Source organism: Hyla sarda, chromosome 1 (assembly GCF_029499605.1).
Source record: "Hyla sarda isolate aHylSar1 chromosome 1, aHylSar1.hap1, whole genome shotgun sequence".
Lineage (NCBI taxonomy): Eukaryota > Metazoa > Chordata > Amphibia > Anura > Hylidae > Hyla > Hyla sarda.
This window is the reverse complement of record NC_079189.1, coordinates 138,864,363-138,881,527: the sequence shown is the minus strand read 5'-3', so window position 1 is coordinate 138,881,527 and position 17,165 is coordinate 138,864,363. Positions and strand designations below refer to the sequence as shown.

Genomic DNA, 17,165 nt, shown 5'->3' with positions numbered 1-17,165 from the left:
AGTATGGGGCAACACCAGCATATTAGTGTAAAAAAAAAAAAAAAAATTACAATAACATGTTGGAGGAGACCCCAGCTTAAACCTTTTCATAAGGGGTGAAAGGAGAAAAAGCCACCCAAAATTTGTTAGGCAATTTCTCCCGAGTATGGAAATACCTCATATGTGGCCCTAAACTGTTGCCCTGAAATACGACTGGGCTCCAAAGTGTGAGAGCACCATGTGCATTTGAGGCCTAAATTAGGGACAGACCCAGATGCAAGAATTACACTTGCCTCCGATACCAAAATTATCCTACAGCAGTGTTTCCTAAACAGAGTGCCTCCAGCTGTTGCAAAACTCCCAGCATGCCAGGACAGTTAATGGCTGTCCGGCAATACTGGGAGATGTTGTTTTGCAACAGCTGGAGGCTCTGTTTTGGAAACAGTGCTGTACCAGATGTTTTTCATTTTTATCAAGGGGGGGGGGGGGCTGGATAACTGTGTAGGGGTATGTGTAGTGTTTTACCCTTTATCTTGTGTAGGTGTAGTGTAGTGTTTCCCTGTAAACCCCCACCCGTGTGAATGTACCCTGTACATTCACATGGGGGGGGGGGGGGGGAGGAACAAACCTTCAGCTATTGCAAAACTACAACGGCACCTATCACCCTTTTTTTCCGGGTCACCGGGGGCCCGAATGACCCGGAATCACCGGAAATCGCCGATCTGAATTGATTGCTACTTTGCGGTGATCACTGACATGGGGGGGGGGGGGGTCTCAGGGGTTTGCATGGGGTGCCTGCTGAATTATTTCAGCGGGTATCCCGGTCAGGTCCCCGCCCGGCGCGCGGCGGGGACCGGAATTCCCATACCTGTACGCCCTGGGTCCTTAAGGGGTTAAGCATGTCTGTATACAGCAGTGTTTTCCAACCAGGGCGCCTCCAGCTGTTGCAAAACTACAACTTCCAGCATGCCCAGACAGCCTTCGGCTCTCCAGGCATGCTTGGAGTTGCAGTTTTGCAACAGCTCAAGGCGCCCTGGTTGGGAAACACTGGTATACAGGTATATTATTAGCACATAGTCAAAAGCCACCTCTGCAGCAAACATCATTTTTGTTAAAGGGGTACTCCGGTGAAAAACTATTTTTTTTATATCAACTGGTGCCAGAACATTAAACAGATTTGTAAATTACAGCTATTAAAAAATGTAATCCTTCCGCTACTTATCACCTGCTGTATGCTGCAGAGGAAGTTCTTTTCTTTTTTATATTCTGTCTGACCACAGTGCTCTCTGCTGACACCTCTGTCTGTCTCAGGAACTGTCAAGAAAAGGAGCAAATCCCCATAGCAAACCTCTCCTGCTCTGGACAATTCTTGACATGGACATAAGTGTCAGCAGAGAGCACTGTGGTCAGACTGGAAAACTACACAACTTCCTCTGGAGCATACATCAACTGATAAGTACTGGAAGGATTAAGATTTTTAAATAGAAGTAATTAACAAATCTGTATAACGTTATGGCACCAGTTGATTTGGAAAAAAAATAGTTTTTTTTTAAATCAGAGTACCCCTTTAAACATTGAAATGTATGTTGTTAAACCGGGGGCAGTGTGCAATGTAATTGCTGGGCAGAGCAGGGTCTGTGACATCATCAACTGTATAGACGGAACATCAGCTTCATGTCCTGTCCACAGCAAAATAACAGGATGTTGACTACATCAAGCACTTGTGTGGAACGGTGCAAGATGGTGAGTAGTGGCCAGAAATCTCGGGCAGAAACTAAGAAAGGCATGGCCGGAACTCCATCTCTTCCTGGAATAAAGTCACCAATCAAAGACCAAATGGTGTCAGTACAGAAAAAAACACAGCTGCTAGAATTCGATCACAAGGTATACCAGGAGAGCGTTAGCCACACCATCAAGAAACATAAGGAGACCATACAACTCCTTCAACAGCAGAATGAGAAAATAAATTGGGAAATAGCTCTGGAGAAAAAGAGACAGGCAGACAGAGAGACTCAATGTGGACAGGCCATTACCCAGCTCAAGGAGGACAAGCTCCATGATAGCATCAAACGCCTTAATGCCTTATGTTACCAGGTACAGGTCCGCAAGAAACACCTAGAAGGGCTGGAATCACAGCTTAACCGGAATGATACTGTTATGCAGAATAGTAAAATCACCCAAGAAGAACAGATGCAGCGCTTTCTAGAAAGTAAACTAGAAGAGGCAAGTATAAAATTTCAAGATGTAAAACACATCAACAGTGTTTATGGCAAAATGATCACCCATTTGCAGGAAGAACTGCCAACATTTCCAACACTGATACAACAACTAAACCCTGAAATCCTGCTGTTCAGAAATGAGCTAAAGGAGGTAAGGATCATGAAAAAGAATATGATCATGTCAAGGGATACAGCCCGGGCACAACATAAGCACCAAAAGAAGGAATATCGCCACAACCGCAGAAACAAAGAGCAGATCCTGCGTGCGCTGACTCATCAAATCAAGAAGATCCGTCGTTACGAGAAGGAACGGGACAAATCTGGGGTTTTCAAAAGACCCCACGCTACTATTGATGTCCATAAAGTCCCTCCTGCAGAAAAGGGGGAAGAAAGAATCCATGTCTATAAAGAAGCCCTAAAAAAGATCAAGAAAGCTACAGGTGCATGTACGAAAGGTGAATTGCTGCAGCGCTTCATTAAACAAGGAGAGACAAGAAAACATCTGGAAAAAGAGAAAATAATGACTGAACAATCTCTGGTAAGTTTTGAGAAATATTTATATTTTTTGTGTGTTTTTATTTTATTTGTATTTAACCCCTTCCCAACCTTTGATGTATCGTTATGGCTTGAGTCGAATGACGGGAATATGGCGCAGGCCCTTGTTACACTGTCCCTGGATATTACTTCATCACATAAACCTGTACCCATGGATACATCTGACCTGCCACAAATAAATTCTGTATTTAAAAATAGAAAGAATGTATAGTGCAGCTCACAAAAATAAATCTGAGGTTAGATTGGATATTCACCTATACCCTAGGTGGACTAAACAACCAAAATGTATGTACAAAATATATATCCAAAACTCAAGGATTACACCAGTCAACCTGCTGCATGATGACTAATTATAGAAAAATAATTTCAATATGAGACCGTGCTTCAAATACATATATTTTTTTATTTAAAATAATAAAATAAATATAAATACACACATATATGAGAACTATCCCTACACAGGGCCCTTGTGCAGGGAAAATACAGTAGATACAATTCAAAGTTTAAAATAGAAGAATATATTAAAATTCTATTTTAAACACTGAATTGTATCTATTTTCCCTGCACAAGGGACCTGTGTAGGGATATTTCTCATATATGTGTGTATTCATATTTATTTTATTATTTTAAATAAAAAAATATATGTATTTGAAGCACGGTCTCATATTGAAATCATGCACTAGGTTGACTGATGAAATCCTTGAGGTTTATACAGTGCATAGTGAAAGTATTTGGCCCCGTTGAATTTTTCGACCTTTTGCCACATTTCAGGCTTCAAACATAAAGATATAAAACTGTAATTTTTTGTGAAGAATCAACAACAAGTGGGACACAATCATGAAGTGGAATGAAATTTATTGGATATTTCAAACTTCGTTAACAAATAAAAGACTGAAAAATTGGGCGTGCAAAATTATTCAGCCCCCTTAAGTTAATACTTTGTAGTGCCACATTTTGCTGCGATTACAGCAGTAAGTCGCTTGGGGTAAGTCTCTTTCAGTTTTGCACATCGAGATACTGAAATTTTTGCCCATTCCTCCTTGCAAAACAGCTCGAGCTCCGTGAGGTTGGATGGAGAGTGGTAGGGAACAGCAGTTTTCAGTTCTTTCCACAGATTCTCGATTGGATTCAGGTCTGGACTTTGACTTGGCCATTCTAACACCTGGATATGTTTATTTATGAACCATTCCATTGTAGATTTTGCAGAGTCCATCAGGTTTTCTTCCAGAATGGTCCTGTATTTGGCTCCATCCATCTTCCCATCAATTTTAACCATCTTCCCTGTCCCTGATGAAGAAAAGCAGGCCCAAACCATGATGCTGCCACCACCATGTTTGACAGTGGGGATGGTGTGTTCAGGGTGATGAGCTGTGTTGCTTTTACCCCAAACATAACGTTTTGCATTGTTGCCAAAAAGTTCGATTTTGGTTTCATCTGACAAGAGCCCCTTCTTCCACATGTTTGGTGTGTCTCCCAGGTGGCTTGTGGCAAACTTTTTATGACACTTTTTATGGATATCTTTAAGAAATGGCTTTCTTCTTGCCACTCTTCCATAAAGGCCAGATTTGTGCAGCATACAACTGATTGTTGTCCTATGGACAGTCTCCCACCTCAGCTGAAGATCTCTGCAGTTCATCCAGAGTGATCATGGGCCTCTTGGCTGCATCTCTGATCAGTCTTCTCCTTGTATAAGCTGAAAGTTTAGAGGGACCGCCAGGTCCTCGTAGATTTGCTGTGGTCTGATACTCCTTCCATTTCAATATTCTCGCTTGCACAGTGCTCCTTGGGATGTTTAAAGCTTGGGAAATCTTTTTGTATCCAAATCCGGATTTAAACGTCTCCACAACAGTATCTCAGACCTGCCTGGTGTGTTCCTTGTTCTTCATGATGCTCTCTGCACTTTAAACGGACCTCTGAGACTATAACAGTGCAGGTGCATTTATACAGAGACTTGATTACACACAGGTGGATTCTATTTATCATCATTAATCATTTAGGTCAACATTGGATCATTCAGATATCCTCACTGAACTTCTGGAGAGAGTTTGCAGCACTGAAAGTAAAGAGGCTGAATAATTTTGCACGCCCAATTTTTCAGTTTTTTATTTGTCAACGAAGTTGGAAATATCCAATAAATTCCGTTCCACTTCATGATTGCGTCCCACTTGTTGTTCATTCTTCAAAAAAAATTTACAGTTTTATATCTTTATGTTTGAAGCCTGAAATGTGGCAAAAGGTCAAAAAGATCAAGGGGGCTGAATACTTTCACTATGCACTGTATATATATTTTGTACATACAAATTCTGTATTTCAAACAAAGAAAACAAGTCCGGCACTGCACAATGTAGCTAGCGTCCTGTATATTGAGGAGACTGAGGCAAATAGAGTGGGTTTGACTCAGGGGTGCTATTCATATAGATGAAGTGTACAACAGAAGCACGCAGGCATAAATGGAATAGAATGCACTCACCTGCAAAGAAACTTGCTTGCCGAAATGTATTCTTCAAAGCAGTGCATGTACAGCGGGTAGGGTCAGGGAGAGGTGGCCGTAAGAAAAAAAGAACCTGGAGGAGAACAATGGAGAAAACACAAGGGTATCAGTTGGAAGGACTAACTACTCCTGACATTGTTATCAACACCACAGAAGTGGAATTATCTGAGGATGTTATTTCTCTTTTATCCAAGGACCTTAACTACAGATTAAACAATGTTTTTGATTAAGTGCAATTTGTAATTGACTTGTTCAAATCTGTTAGAAAGTTTTTTTTTTTTTTTAAAAGAGGGAGGGAAAACATCGGTACCACTGAGCCGATAGACGGCGAAACCCCATGTAAGATTAGCCCACTCGGTTTTAGTCTCCTAGATGACTTTTCTCCAGCTGAGTATAAACATGTTGAGCTGCTTGCAGGGCTGGGTTGTGACAATCCTGTCTTAGAGAGGAATATGGATGTCAATATAGACCCTTTTAAAAGAGGTAATAAATCCATTTTTTCTCCTCCCATCCAGTCAGGCGGCTCTTTAGAGATTTTCAGCAGAGCAGTTACTAATGTAGTGAAAGCTCTACTATACCCCGAGATATCTCCTAATCTTACACCTAGGGAACAAGCTGCTCTTAAATGGCTTAAAAATAGACCTGACCTCAGAGTGATGAGGACTGATAAGGGTGGGAGAACGGTTGTTCTGTCAACCTTATATTACAATTTTGAGGCGAACAGGCTCCTAAGTGACAGCACTGTTTATACGCCACAAAATTATAACCCCACTACCAAAATCATGGAACGGCTCAATTCTTTTCTCAAGTCCCAAGTTGATAAAGGTCTTATCACTAGGAAAACAGACAAAAAGCTTCTTCCTCAGTTCCCCAGATTTCCCAAGTGGTATTTTCTCCCTAAGGTACATAAGTCGCAGAGCTGACCCCCCGCCGCCCCATGGTGGTGGGTATCGGCTCTGTGACCGAGTCCTTATGCCAATACATTGACTGGGTGCTCAGACCACTACTAACATCAGTTCTCACCTACATTAAAGACACCAACCATCTACTTCAACATCTGGCAGATTTTACATGGCAACCCACTTACCATCTTGCATCCATGGACGTTGAGAACCTGTACACCCACATCCCTTATGACACGGGTGTACAGGCAAAATAGTTCTTTTCTCACACTGACAATTCTCAGGCTTACAAGAATTTCATCTGCGAGTCCTTATGGCTAGTCCTCACCAATAACACTTTCATCTTTGATGACACTTGGTACAAATAGATAGGGGGGACAGCCATGGGGACTCCAGTTTCTTGCAAATATTCAAATCTCTTCTTATCCATCTTTCAAAAGAAATACGTCTTCACATCCAATAATTTGTTCACTAACAACATTAAACTTTTCTTGCGCTATGTCAAGGACATTCTGGTGGTCCATACCATAATTAACACACTGCTATAAGACACAATTGGTATATTGCTTTAATAAAAATAGAACTTAGCTGAACACTTATATCCCGAAGGGGAATTATCAGTGTAAGAATTGCTCTATGTGCCCACAAAACTTATCTACCAGAATAGTAAAAGTGGGAGGTATAACACATACAGTTAACCAGCTTATTACCTGATTACCTGTAAGACCAATTACGTAGTCCATGTTCTCATCTGGCCATGTGGACTTGTATATGTAGGAAAAACCATCAGATGTCGGTATATAAGAGAATGCAAGCACCTAAGATCCATCATTACAGGCAAAAGAGTCCAGAGACTTATTGCGCATGTCGGCGAATGTCACGGATGTGATGGAACATGCCTGAAATTCACCGGGTTGGAGAGATTGGACTGCCCGAAATACGGAGGTGACAGGCACAAAACGCTACTTCAAAATGAAACTAAATAGATTCTCAGACTGGACGCATTAGGTCCAGCCAGTCTGAAATGACCTTAGCTCTTTTCTTTAACTGTTTTTTTTAACTTGTTGTCTATGTCACTGCATATCTTTGTTTACATGTTTCAATGCTGACCTGTGATTACCTATTTAACTCACACCTGTCAGCAGTGACGTAGACCAGCGGCCCGAGGAAGTGCGCTTGGGTGCAGGAAAATTCTGTATTTAACTGCATCATATAGTCCTGCACTTACTAATAGCTGTATTAGAGCGAAACAGTCACTCCATATCTTTACTAATGGTAGAGCAATATTCATCCCAGTGACCATATAGGGGCAGATACTAGTATTATATGGGAGGTCTGCAGCCTGTATACATGAGTCCAGCAACTCAAAGGTGACGTCTTCTCTTATCAAAGTTTCATCTCCTTACATTTTCTTCTCCATGTGACTCAGACCCTTATGATTAGAGATGAGCGAATCGAATCTGACAAATCCGAATTTGTTATGAATTTCAGGAAAAATTTTATTCGCAACAAATGCAAATATTGCCGTGATTCTATTGCGCAAATCACTTCATTAAACTCCATTTAGTGCGGTCCAGGGCATCTAAAATGGTGGATCCACTTGTGAGGACATGGGGCAAGGAATCCTGGGAAGACGGGAACAAGGGTAGGGGGGATTACCCTGAATCACATGCAGCATGCAGCCTATCAGCAGCCAGTCACCCCTGTGATGTCACAGCCCTATATAATTGGCAGCCATATTGCGGCCAGTCACTTCGGCCTTTCATTACAGAGAGATAGATAGGAACAGACAGCGCTGTGTGTTGCACAGAAAAGCTTTTTTCCAGTAGCGATTCACCTCCTAGTCAAGTCAGTGTTCTGTTGCCCAGAGAGGGAGAGAGAGCAGTGTGTTTTGCACAGCAAAGCATTCTTACTGCAGCAATTCACCTCCCAGTCACTGTCTACAGCGTTCTATTACAGAGAGGGACAGAGAGCAGTGTGTTACACAGTGTGTTGCACAGAACAGCAGCGATTCAGCTCAAGCACAAATCCTACCTAGAAGCACTGAGAGGGAAGGGAGGGAAATTGAGAAAGTGCAATTTTGGGTGTAGTACACGGCAACTGTGTGCTGCAGCACTGGTCTATACTGCTGGTGGTGTGCACAAATACTTTTTTAAGCGTACTGGAGCACATTTTTTCCCCCTCATAAGTGCATACCACATACGTACATCTAAGTGGTGTACTATTTTGAACCTGTTAAAGTCTCAAGGGCCTAGATACTGTGATAGGCCAGGCAAAAAAACTCACCGGCTGGTGTTGTACACCAATACTTTTTTAAGCATACTGAAGCACATTTTTCTCCAGTCATAAATGCATACTGCATACGTACATATAAGTGGTGTACTATTTTGTTCCCGTTAAAGTCACAAGGGCCTAGATACTGTGAAAGGCCAGGCAAAAGTACTCACCGGCTGGTGTTGTACACAAATACCTTTATAAGCGTACTCTAACGTATTTTTCTCCCCTCATTAGTGCATACCACATATGTACATCTAAGTGGTGGACTATTTTGTACCTGTTGAAGTCTTAAGGGCCTAGATATTGTAAAAGGCCAGGCAAAAGTACTCACCGGCTGGTGTTGTACACAAATACTTTTTTAAGCGTACTGAGCGCATTTTCTCCCCTCATAAGTGCATACCACATATGTGCATCTAAGTGGTGTACTATTTTGTACCTGTTAAAGTCTTAAGGGCCTAGATACTGTGAAAGGCCAGGCAAAAGTACTCACCGGCTGGTGTTGTACACAAATACCTTTTTAAGCATACTGTAGCACTTTTTTCTCCCCTCATAAGTGCATACCACATATGTACATCTAAGTGGTGTACTATTTTGTACCTGTTAAAGTCTCAAGGGCCTAGATACTGTGAAAGGCCAGCCAAAAGCACTCACTGTCTGGTGTTGTACACAAATACTTTTTTAAGCGTACTGTCGCACATTTTTCTCCCCTCATAAGTGCATACTGCATACTTACATCTAAGTGGTATACTGTTTTGTACCTGTTAAAGTCTCAATGGCCTAGATACTGACAAAGGCCAGGCAAAAGTACTCATCAGCTGGTGCTGTACACAAATACTTTTTTAAGCGTACTGTAGCGCATTTTTCTCCCCTCATAAGTGCATACCACATACGTACATCTAAGTGGTGTAATGTTTTGTACCTGTTAAAGTCTCAAGGGCCTAGATACTGTAAAAGGCCAGGCAAAAGTACTCACAGGCTGGTGTTGTACACAAATACTTTTTTAAGCATACTGTAGCGCATTTTTCTCCCCTCATAAGTTCATACCACATACGTACACATAAGTGGTGTACTATTTTGTTTGTTAAAGTCTCAAGGGCCTAGATATTGTGAAAGGCCAAGTAAAAGTACTCACCAGCTGGTGTTGTACACAAATACTTTTTGAAGCATACTATAGCACATTTTTCTCCCCTCATAAGTGCATACCATATATGTACATCTAAGTGGTGTACTATTTTGCTCCTGTCAAAGTGTCAAGGGCCTAGATACTGGGAAAGGCCAGGCAAAAGTACTCAGTGGCTGGTGTTGTACACAAATACTTTTTTATGCAAAGTGGAGTGTATTGTACTCCCCTCATATACGCACAAGGTATGTCAGGCAGAGAAGTGCCAGGACGTGCACAGAGGAGTGGCAGAGTCCTAAATTCATCAGGCAGAGGTCACAGCAAACTAGGGGCGAGTGGCAGCAGGAGTTGCAGCGAGAGGCCTGAGCTCCCGGTATCAGCAAGTGGTCATGTCTCAACCAGCAACCCATCTGCCGTCATCGATTGGTTAACACGGTCATCCAATTCATCACATGTGATATCTGACATCCCCATTCAACAGTCGGTGGGTTCCTCAGACACAACCCTTAGTTAGCATAGCCCGCGAGCAGTCCTTGTCTTCCCATTGCCTCTGTCCTATACTGCTGTTCCCTTCCCCACAGAAGTATCTTATGCTGTGGGTTCAGCTCCACTATTTAGTGAGGACAGTCAGCAGCTACTGCCCATCCAAGAATAGGAGGAGACAATTGCCGCTTCCTCCTCTAGGCAGGCAAATAGTGATTAGGAGAGTGGCATGGGTGGTGGTGTTGCGAGCATTCAGGCTCCTGAAGCAGACACTGTTGATGAACCTGAGGAGGACATCAGTGACGTGCAGACACAAATCGATGATGATGATGAAGCCGATCGCATTTGTGAGCCGGGTGCAGAAGGGGCTTCATCATCATCAGGAGAAGAGGTTTGCAGGTTGCCTGTGAGGCAGCAGCTGAACCAGCAAGGTGGTAGCATGGTTTGCAGTCAGCATGGTGGCAGAAGTGAAAAGTCTGGAGCCAAACTTGCCGGGGTAGACCACCTGCTTTGCGGCAGCCTACCTTCCCGGAGGTAGTGTAACAGGTTCCTGGAGTCGGCGGCAGTAGCAGTCAATCAGTGCGGACTGTTGATGGGAAAAATCAGCTACTCGGTGGTGTTGAGTTTTTTTTTTATCACCCAGCCAAGGCTCCACCTTTCTGTCATACCCATCTTATGTCGCTTCAGATGCTTCTGCTCCTCCTACTACGAGCCTGTAATTCTGCCAGCAATCCATCGGCGAAGCCATGTCCAAGAGACAACAGTATGCGCCCACTCATCCAACAACGCAGAAGCTGAATGTGCTCCTGTCCAAGTTGTGGTGCTGCAGTCCCTCCCTTTTCAAGTGGTGGACTCTGCACCTTTCAGAGTACTGATGACTTGTGCCGAGCCGAGGTGGAGCATGCCAAGCCGTCATTTCTTTGCAAAGAAGGCAGTACCAGCCCTGCAAAATTTGGGCCAGTCCTTTAGCCTGTTGGTGTGTACCAAAGTGCACGGCAGCGCCTATGTGTGGAGCTGTAACTACGGTCAGGGACAATACATGTCCTTTATAGCCCACTGGGTGAATGTGGTTCCTGCACAGCTACAACAACAACTGGGACAAGCTTCCGCCTCCACGCTCTCACACCATTGGTCCTGTGACAGTGTGCAACTCCGCCTCATCCTCCACCGTGTCCTCATTCTCCACTGCACGGACAAGTCCCAGTGCCCCTCCAGTATACGAGGTGTACAGGACACGGTGGTGTCACGCTGCTCTTCACATAGTTTGCCTTGGGGAACTGAGTCACACAGGGAGGAACTGCTAAAAGTCATTCATCAAGAAATCGAATCATGGCATACTCCATGAAAACTGGAAATGGGAAGAACATCTTGTCTCTGCTGCGACAAGGAAGCCTGAGACATACGCCCTGTGTGGCACACGTGTTCAATCTGGTTGTTAATCGGTTCCTGAAGTGTTCCCCCCATCTGCAAGACATCCTAACAATGGGAGGGAAACTTTGCATGCACTTCAGCCACTCGTGCACCGCAAAGCACACCCTCCTTGAGCTGCAGTGTCAGAACAGCATCCCACAGCATAGTCTGATTTGCGATGTTTCCACACGTTGGAATTCTGCTTTCCATATGTTGGACCGACTATACGAACAGAGAAAAGCCATCACTGATATCTTTATGATCCAAGTGGATAGGGGAACTTCCCCTGTGTAACATCAATGTCAACCAGTGGCAGCTCATAAGGGACACCTGCCATTTGCTCAGGCCCTTTGAGAAAGCCACATTATAAGTCAGTTTCCAGGATTATGGGATGAACTACGTCATTCCACTGCTTCATCTACTACAACACATGTTGGAAACGATGGCTGGTCAGGGCACTGGAGACGTGGCGCCTACATCTCAGGGCCACATGAGCCCTGTGGGGGCTGAACTGGAGGAGGAGGGGAACAGTGGAGCACAGTTTAGGTTTCAAGAGATGGGTGGTTTTTCTAATCATCTGACAGGAGAGGAGAAGCAGGAGCATCTGCAGGAGCTAGAGGATTATGAGGATGGCGAGGCACAGGACCCAGACACATCATGGCAGTATGCAGTGGAGATGGAGGCAGGGAGTTCCTCCGAGTCACTTGCACAAATGGCACGACGCTTGCTCACTTGCTTGCGTAGTGACAGCTGAATTGTCACCATTTGGCAGCGGGATGACTTCTGGCTCTGCCAAGAAGGGAATTAATAATGTGGGAGTGGGACCTTACAGGGGAAGTTTTTACCTCCACCAGTCACAATGGACAATACGCTGTTCCCTTCCACCTTTGCATCACATCAATACTTGCTGGTGTAGGTGGCACATGGTGTTTTTTGAACACCTTTCCTTTTGTTTATAAAAAATAAATAAAAAGTGGGTCCATATATTTTATGCTAAGCGTATTATTAAAAGTTACGTTTTACCTAATGCATATCCTCAATAGTTACTTGTGCACACTAACACTTTTACAAAAGAGACTGTTTTCTTCTGCCTACCTGCCTCAGCTACTATTCTGATCCTGCCACCCGCCTGATGCCACACATCTGATGCCAAGTTCTCCTTTTTTCACCCACCTTTGTCACCGGGTACTGATATTGCCACCCAACGAACCACTCTGTCACCGGTCACTTTCAGGACTCCTGATGCTGCTGCTGCCACCTCCAGGCTGTCTCATTCTGCCACCATATGTTCTCCTCATGCTGCCGTAACCTCTGTGCTGTGTCATTCAGTCACTATATGTTCTCCTCATGCTGCCGCCACCTCGGTGCTGTGTCATTCAGCCACTTCTCGTGGGCCATGCCAACTGAGGGTTGTTTCTGCCACCAACTCCAGGCTGTGTCATTCAGCCACTATGTTCTCCTCATGCTGCCGCAAACTTCAGGCTGTGTCATTCAGCCCCTATATGGTCTCCTCATGCTGCTGCCAACTCCAGGCTGTTTCATTCAGCTACTATATGTTCTCCTCATGCTGCCGCCACCTCCACGCTGTGCCATTCAGGCACTATATGTTCTTTTCATGCTGACGCAAACTCCAGGCTTTGTCATTCAGCCATTATATGATCTCCTCATGCTGCCGCCACCTCCATGCTGCGTCATTCAGCCATTTTGTGGTCTCCTCATGCTGCGGCCAACTCCAGGCTTTCTCATTCAGCCACTATACTGTATGTTCTCCTCATGCTGCCGCAAACTCCAGGCTGTGTCATTCAGCCACTATATGTTCTCCTCATGCTGCCGCCACCTCCACGCTATGCCATTCAGGCACTAAATGTTCTCCTTATGCTGCTGCCACCTCCACGCTGTGTCTTTCAGCCACTATATGTTTTCCTCATGCTGCCGCAATCTACAGGCGTTGTCATTCAGCCACTATATGGTCTCCTCATGCTGCTGCCACCTCCATGCTGTGTCATTCAGCCACTATGTGGTCTCCTCATGCTGCCGCCAACTCCATGCTATGTCATTCGGCCACTATATTTTCTCTTCATCCTGCCGCAAACTCCAGGATTTGTCATTCAGCACTATGTGGTTTCCTCATGGTGCTGCAACCTTCACACTGTGTCATTCAGCCACTATATGGTCTCCTCATGCTGCCAACACCTCCATGCAGTGTCGTTTAGCCACTATAGGGCCTCCTCATGCTGCCGCCACCTCCATGCTGTGTCATTCAGCCACTATATGGTCTCCTCATGCTGCCGCCACCTCCATGCTGTGTCATTCGGCCACTATGTGGTCTCCTCATGCTGCCGCCAACTCCAGGCTTTGCCATTAAGCCACTATATGTTCTCCTCATGCTGCCGTAAACTCCAGGCTGTGTCATTCAGCCACTATGTGGTCTCTTCATGCTGCCGCCACCCCCACTCTGTGTCTTTCAGGCACTATATGGTCTCATGCAGCCACCACCTCCATGTTGTGTCATTCAGCCACTAAATGTTCTTCCCATGCTGCCGCCACCTCCATGCTGTGTCATTCAGCCACTCTATGGTCTTCACCTCCAGGCTCTTTCATTGTGCCGCCATGTGACGTGTGACTCCTTGTTAGATTTGGTATTTTGTAACCACACTAGTTATTCAAAGTAGGTTCCGGGGCCCAGGACATTAAACTTGGGAGTGTAATATTAAATTTTAATTTCAAAATATTAAATTTTAATTTCAAAATATTAAATTTACATTTAAAAAAATCTATGTAATCTTTTCAAGACCGAGGTCCTATTGTTGTCGAAATCATATATGAGCTGTGGAATTACCACAAGAATCCAAGGAAACAGGTTGGAGCGATAACAATGAACCATAACTGATTAAATGAAACATTTGCAGTTCCACAAAGAGTAAGACAGTGGGGGGTGGGGGGTGGTGGTTGGGTGCGCCGATAGGCACGCGCTGGAACGGGTGGTAGCTTGTCTCATGGCGGACCGCCAGCTCAATGCTCCCCTGAATGGGTACTCAAAAAATTTAAATAAATTCAAATTAAATTAAATTAAAATTGCATTAAGAATCCCTTTATTCTCTTAAATTTTGACGCCATACGGTCTCCCTGCTGCCTTATCCATACGCTCTGCATGTCATACTGAATGACAGTATTATTTCACTAACACAGCACACTCCCTATGTGTGTTAGGACAATTAAAGTGTTCTACACCCCTATTGAGGCTCTTTGTAGGCCTGAAATATCAATTTTTAATAGCCATTTGCCGCAAATAAATTCAGAATAAAAAAAATTTTGGGGGAAATTTCGGCAAATCTGTCAAATCGATTTTTCAAAAATTCGCTCATCTCTAGTTATGATGACTTTTATCAACTATAACTTGTCTCCACAAAGTATGCTGATTCTGTTAATGTACCGTACTGTAGTAATATCTTCTCTAGGACTTCCCCAACTGTGTCCCCTACTCACTAATAATGCCCCACCTGTGCCCTATTGACAAACAATGACCCAATTTTACCATCACTCATCAATAATGCCCTCCATTTGGTAAAACTTACCCCACTGTGCCCTATGCAGTAGCAATGTCCCACTGTGCCACTTCAGGCAGTAATAATGCCCCCTGTGCCCCCCATGTACTAATAATGTCCCCCTGTAATAATACTTATAATAATAATTATCATCATTATTATTATTATGCCATCCTTTGTCCCATGTAGTAATAATGCCCATATTGTGCCCCCATGTAGTAATAATGCCCCCGTGCCCCATATAGTAACGTCCAACAGAAATAATAATTCTTCTGTGTGCCTCCTGTAGTATTAATGCAGGGTGCATTATTACTACAGTACAGTACTTATGCCCCCATATAGAAAAAATGCCCTCCCATGCTTTCATATACAAATAATGCCCTCATGTGCCCCTGTACTTATAATGTAATAATAATAATAACGTCATCCTGTGCTCTCTCTAGTAATAATGCCGCTGTTGTGCCCCCATATAGTAATAACAAAGGCGGTAAAAAAAATTTTTAAATACCTTGCTTCAAGCACCCAAACCTAGTGCCTCACTCACCTTACCCTTCCTATGGCCCTTGATGAAAAATTATTATACCTTAGATGTGTGTTTTTTCGTGATAGAGTGAACTTAAAGACAAGCAGACAAAAATGGATAATGCTCTAAAGGAATTAAAGTATTCAAGTCAGGCACCGCTGCAAGCCAAACTATCCAATAATCTAAAGACATTGGAAGAGCTCCAAACTCAATTGCAGCTAGAGTCAGAAAAGCATGACAAGCTTAAGATGGAGGCAGAGGAAACTAGGGAAATCCTGCATAAGGCAACATCTGAAGTGAAGCTCCTGGCAAGAAGACTCCAGTATATTATGGTGCCTGGGACAAATCTTTCAGTAACTGATCTCTCCCCAGATATCCCTGCCTTGGATCTTTTAACCATCATAGGCCAAAAACTGCAAAAACTCCAGAAGCAGTTAGAAGCACAAAATAAAGAGGACATCTTCAAGGAGATGAATGAAAAGAAGCGCAATCTCCCAACAAGCAAACTGCCTATCTCACTGCTACCAGCCATACAGGATTCCTCTGATGAAGACAGTGATGAGGAGTGGGATGAGATGAGAGCAAGTATAAAAAAGATTTCCCACCAAATCACTAAATCCAATGCAATGAAGTTCTGGAGTAACAAATGGGTGAAGCAGTGAGACATAGTCCTGCTTTTTAACATTCTTCATGCTATCTCTAATAAAGAGTAAAACATTAAGAAACATATGGCTACAATTATTACTGATGGTCATGGAAAAGCACCTTTATGGTCTATTCACACGCACAGTATTCTGCACAGATTTTCTGCTGCAGATTTCAATGTAAACTAAATGACTGAAAACAGCTTGAAATCCTGTGCATCAAATCTGCGCAGAATACTGTGCGTGTGAATAGACCCTTAGGGAGAGATTTATCAAAACCTGTGCAAAGGAAAAGTTGCCCAGTTGCCCATAGCAATCAATACGATCACTTCTTTCATTTTGTAGAGGCCTTGTTAAAAATGAAAGAAGCAATCTGATTGGTTGCTATGGGCAACTCAGCAACTTTTTCTCTGGATAGGTTTACATCTAGTGTATATTTACATAGGCACAAAAGTGCTTCTGCGAAGTGCTGTTCCCTGGGTTTCTTTCTTTTTCATGGACAGCCCTAAAACATTGACTACATTGGGAGCTTTAATGCTGAACCATGCTGAAAGAAAATGACAGGCCACTTCTTTCCAGTGTGTCTCCCCCGCTTTTATTGACCAGCTAGTATCAGAGCATCAGCATTATTACACAAACCAGACATTTAAGAAAAGTGGTCAGGTCTTAAAGGGATTTTCAACTTATGAGGGCATGTTTAACCCCTTCACACCAGAATGTACATTTATGTCCTGGCAGTGTGAAGGGAGCCAAGCTCTATCTATACCCATCGCTTGCCCGCTGCTTTCAGCAGCTGAAAGCCGTCATCACCACCAGGCATGAATTGAGCTCTTATTCTGGCTATTTTACTGTTTAGATGTCACTGTCAATGCTGACATCAGCATCAAGTCAGTTACAGACGATATCACTGGTGGTTCAGGGGTTGGATTGGTCCCATTGTGACACTTGGAGACAATCAGTTGGCATGGCAACCAGAGGCTTTTACTAGGCCTCTTTGGCTGCTATGACAGATCTACT

The 17,165-nt window shown here is 43.7% G+C and overlaps 1 protein-coding gene across 1 annotated transcript; it reads left to right on the top strand.

Annotated features, from left to right (window-relative positions):
- The first annotated feature begins 1,644 nt into the window (after positions 1 to 1,644).
- LOC130302611 (outer dynein arm-docking complex subunit 3-like) lies at positions 1,645 to 16,213 on the top strand. Its single transcript, XM_056551718.1, has 2 exons — positions 1,645 to 2,736; positions 15,591 to 16,213. Exons 1-2 carry the CDS (start codon positions 1,654 to 1,656, stop codon positions 16,164 to 16,166), a joined length of 1,659 nt encoding a protein of 552 aa, XP_056407693.1. The 5' UTR covers positions 1,645 to 1,653; the 3' UTR covers positions 16,167 to 16,213.
- Positions 16,214 to 17,165: the final 952 nt, after the last annotated feature.

What these genes read in the sequence shown, in the direction of transcription:
- LOC130302611 (XM_056551718.1), top strand. Translation starts at nt 1,654, where the DNA reads ATGTCCTGTCCACAGCAAAATAACAGGATGTTGACTACATCAAGCACT. An exon ending in TAATGACTGAACAATCTCTG is followed by an intron (nt 2,737 to 15,590) that starts GTAAGTTTTGAG and finishes TTTTCGTGATAG; the next exon opens with AGTGAACTTAAAGACAAGCA.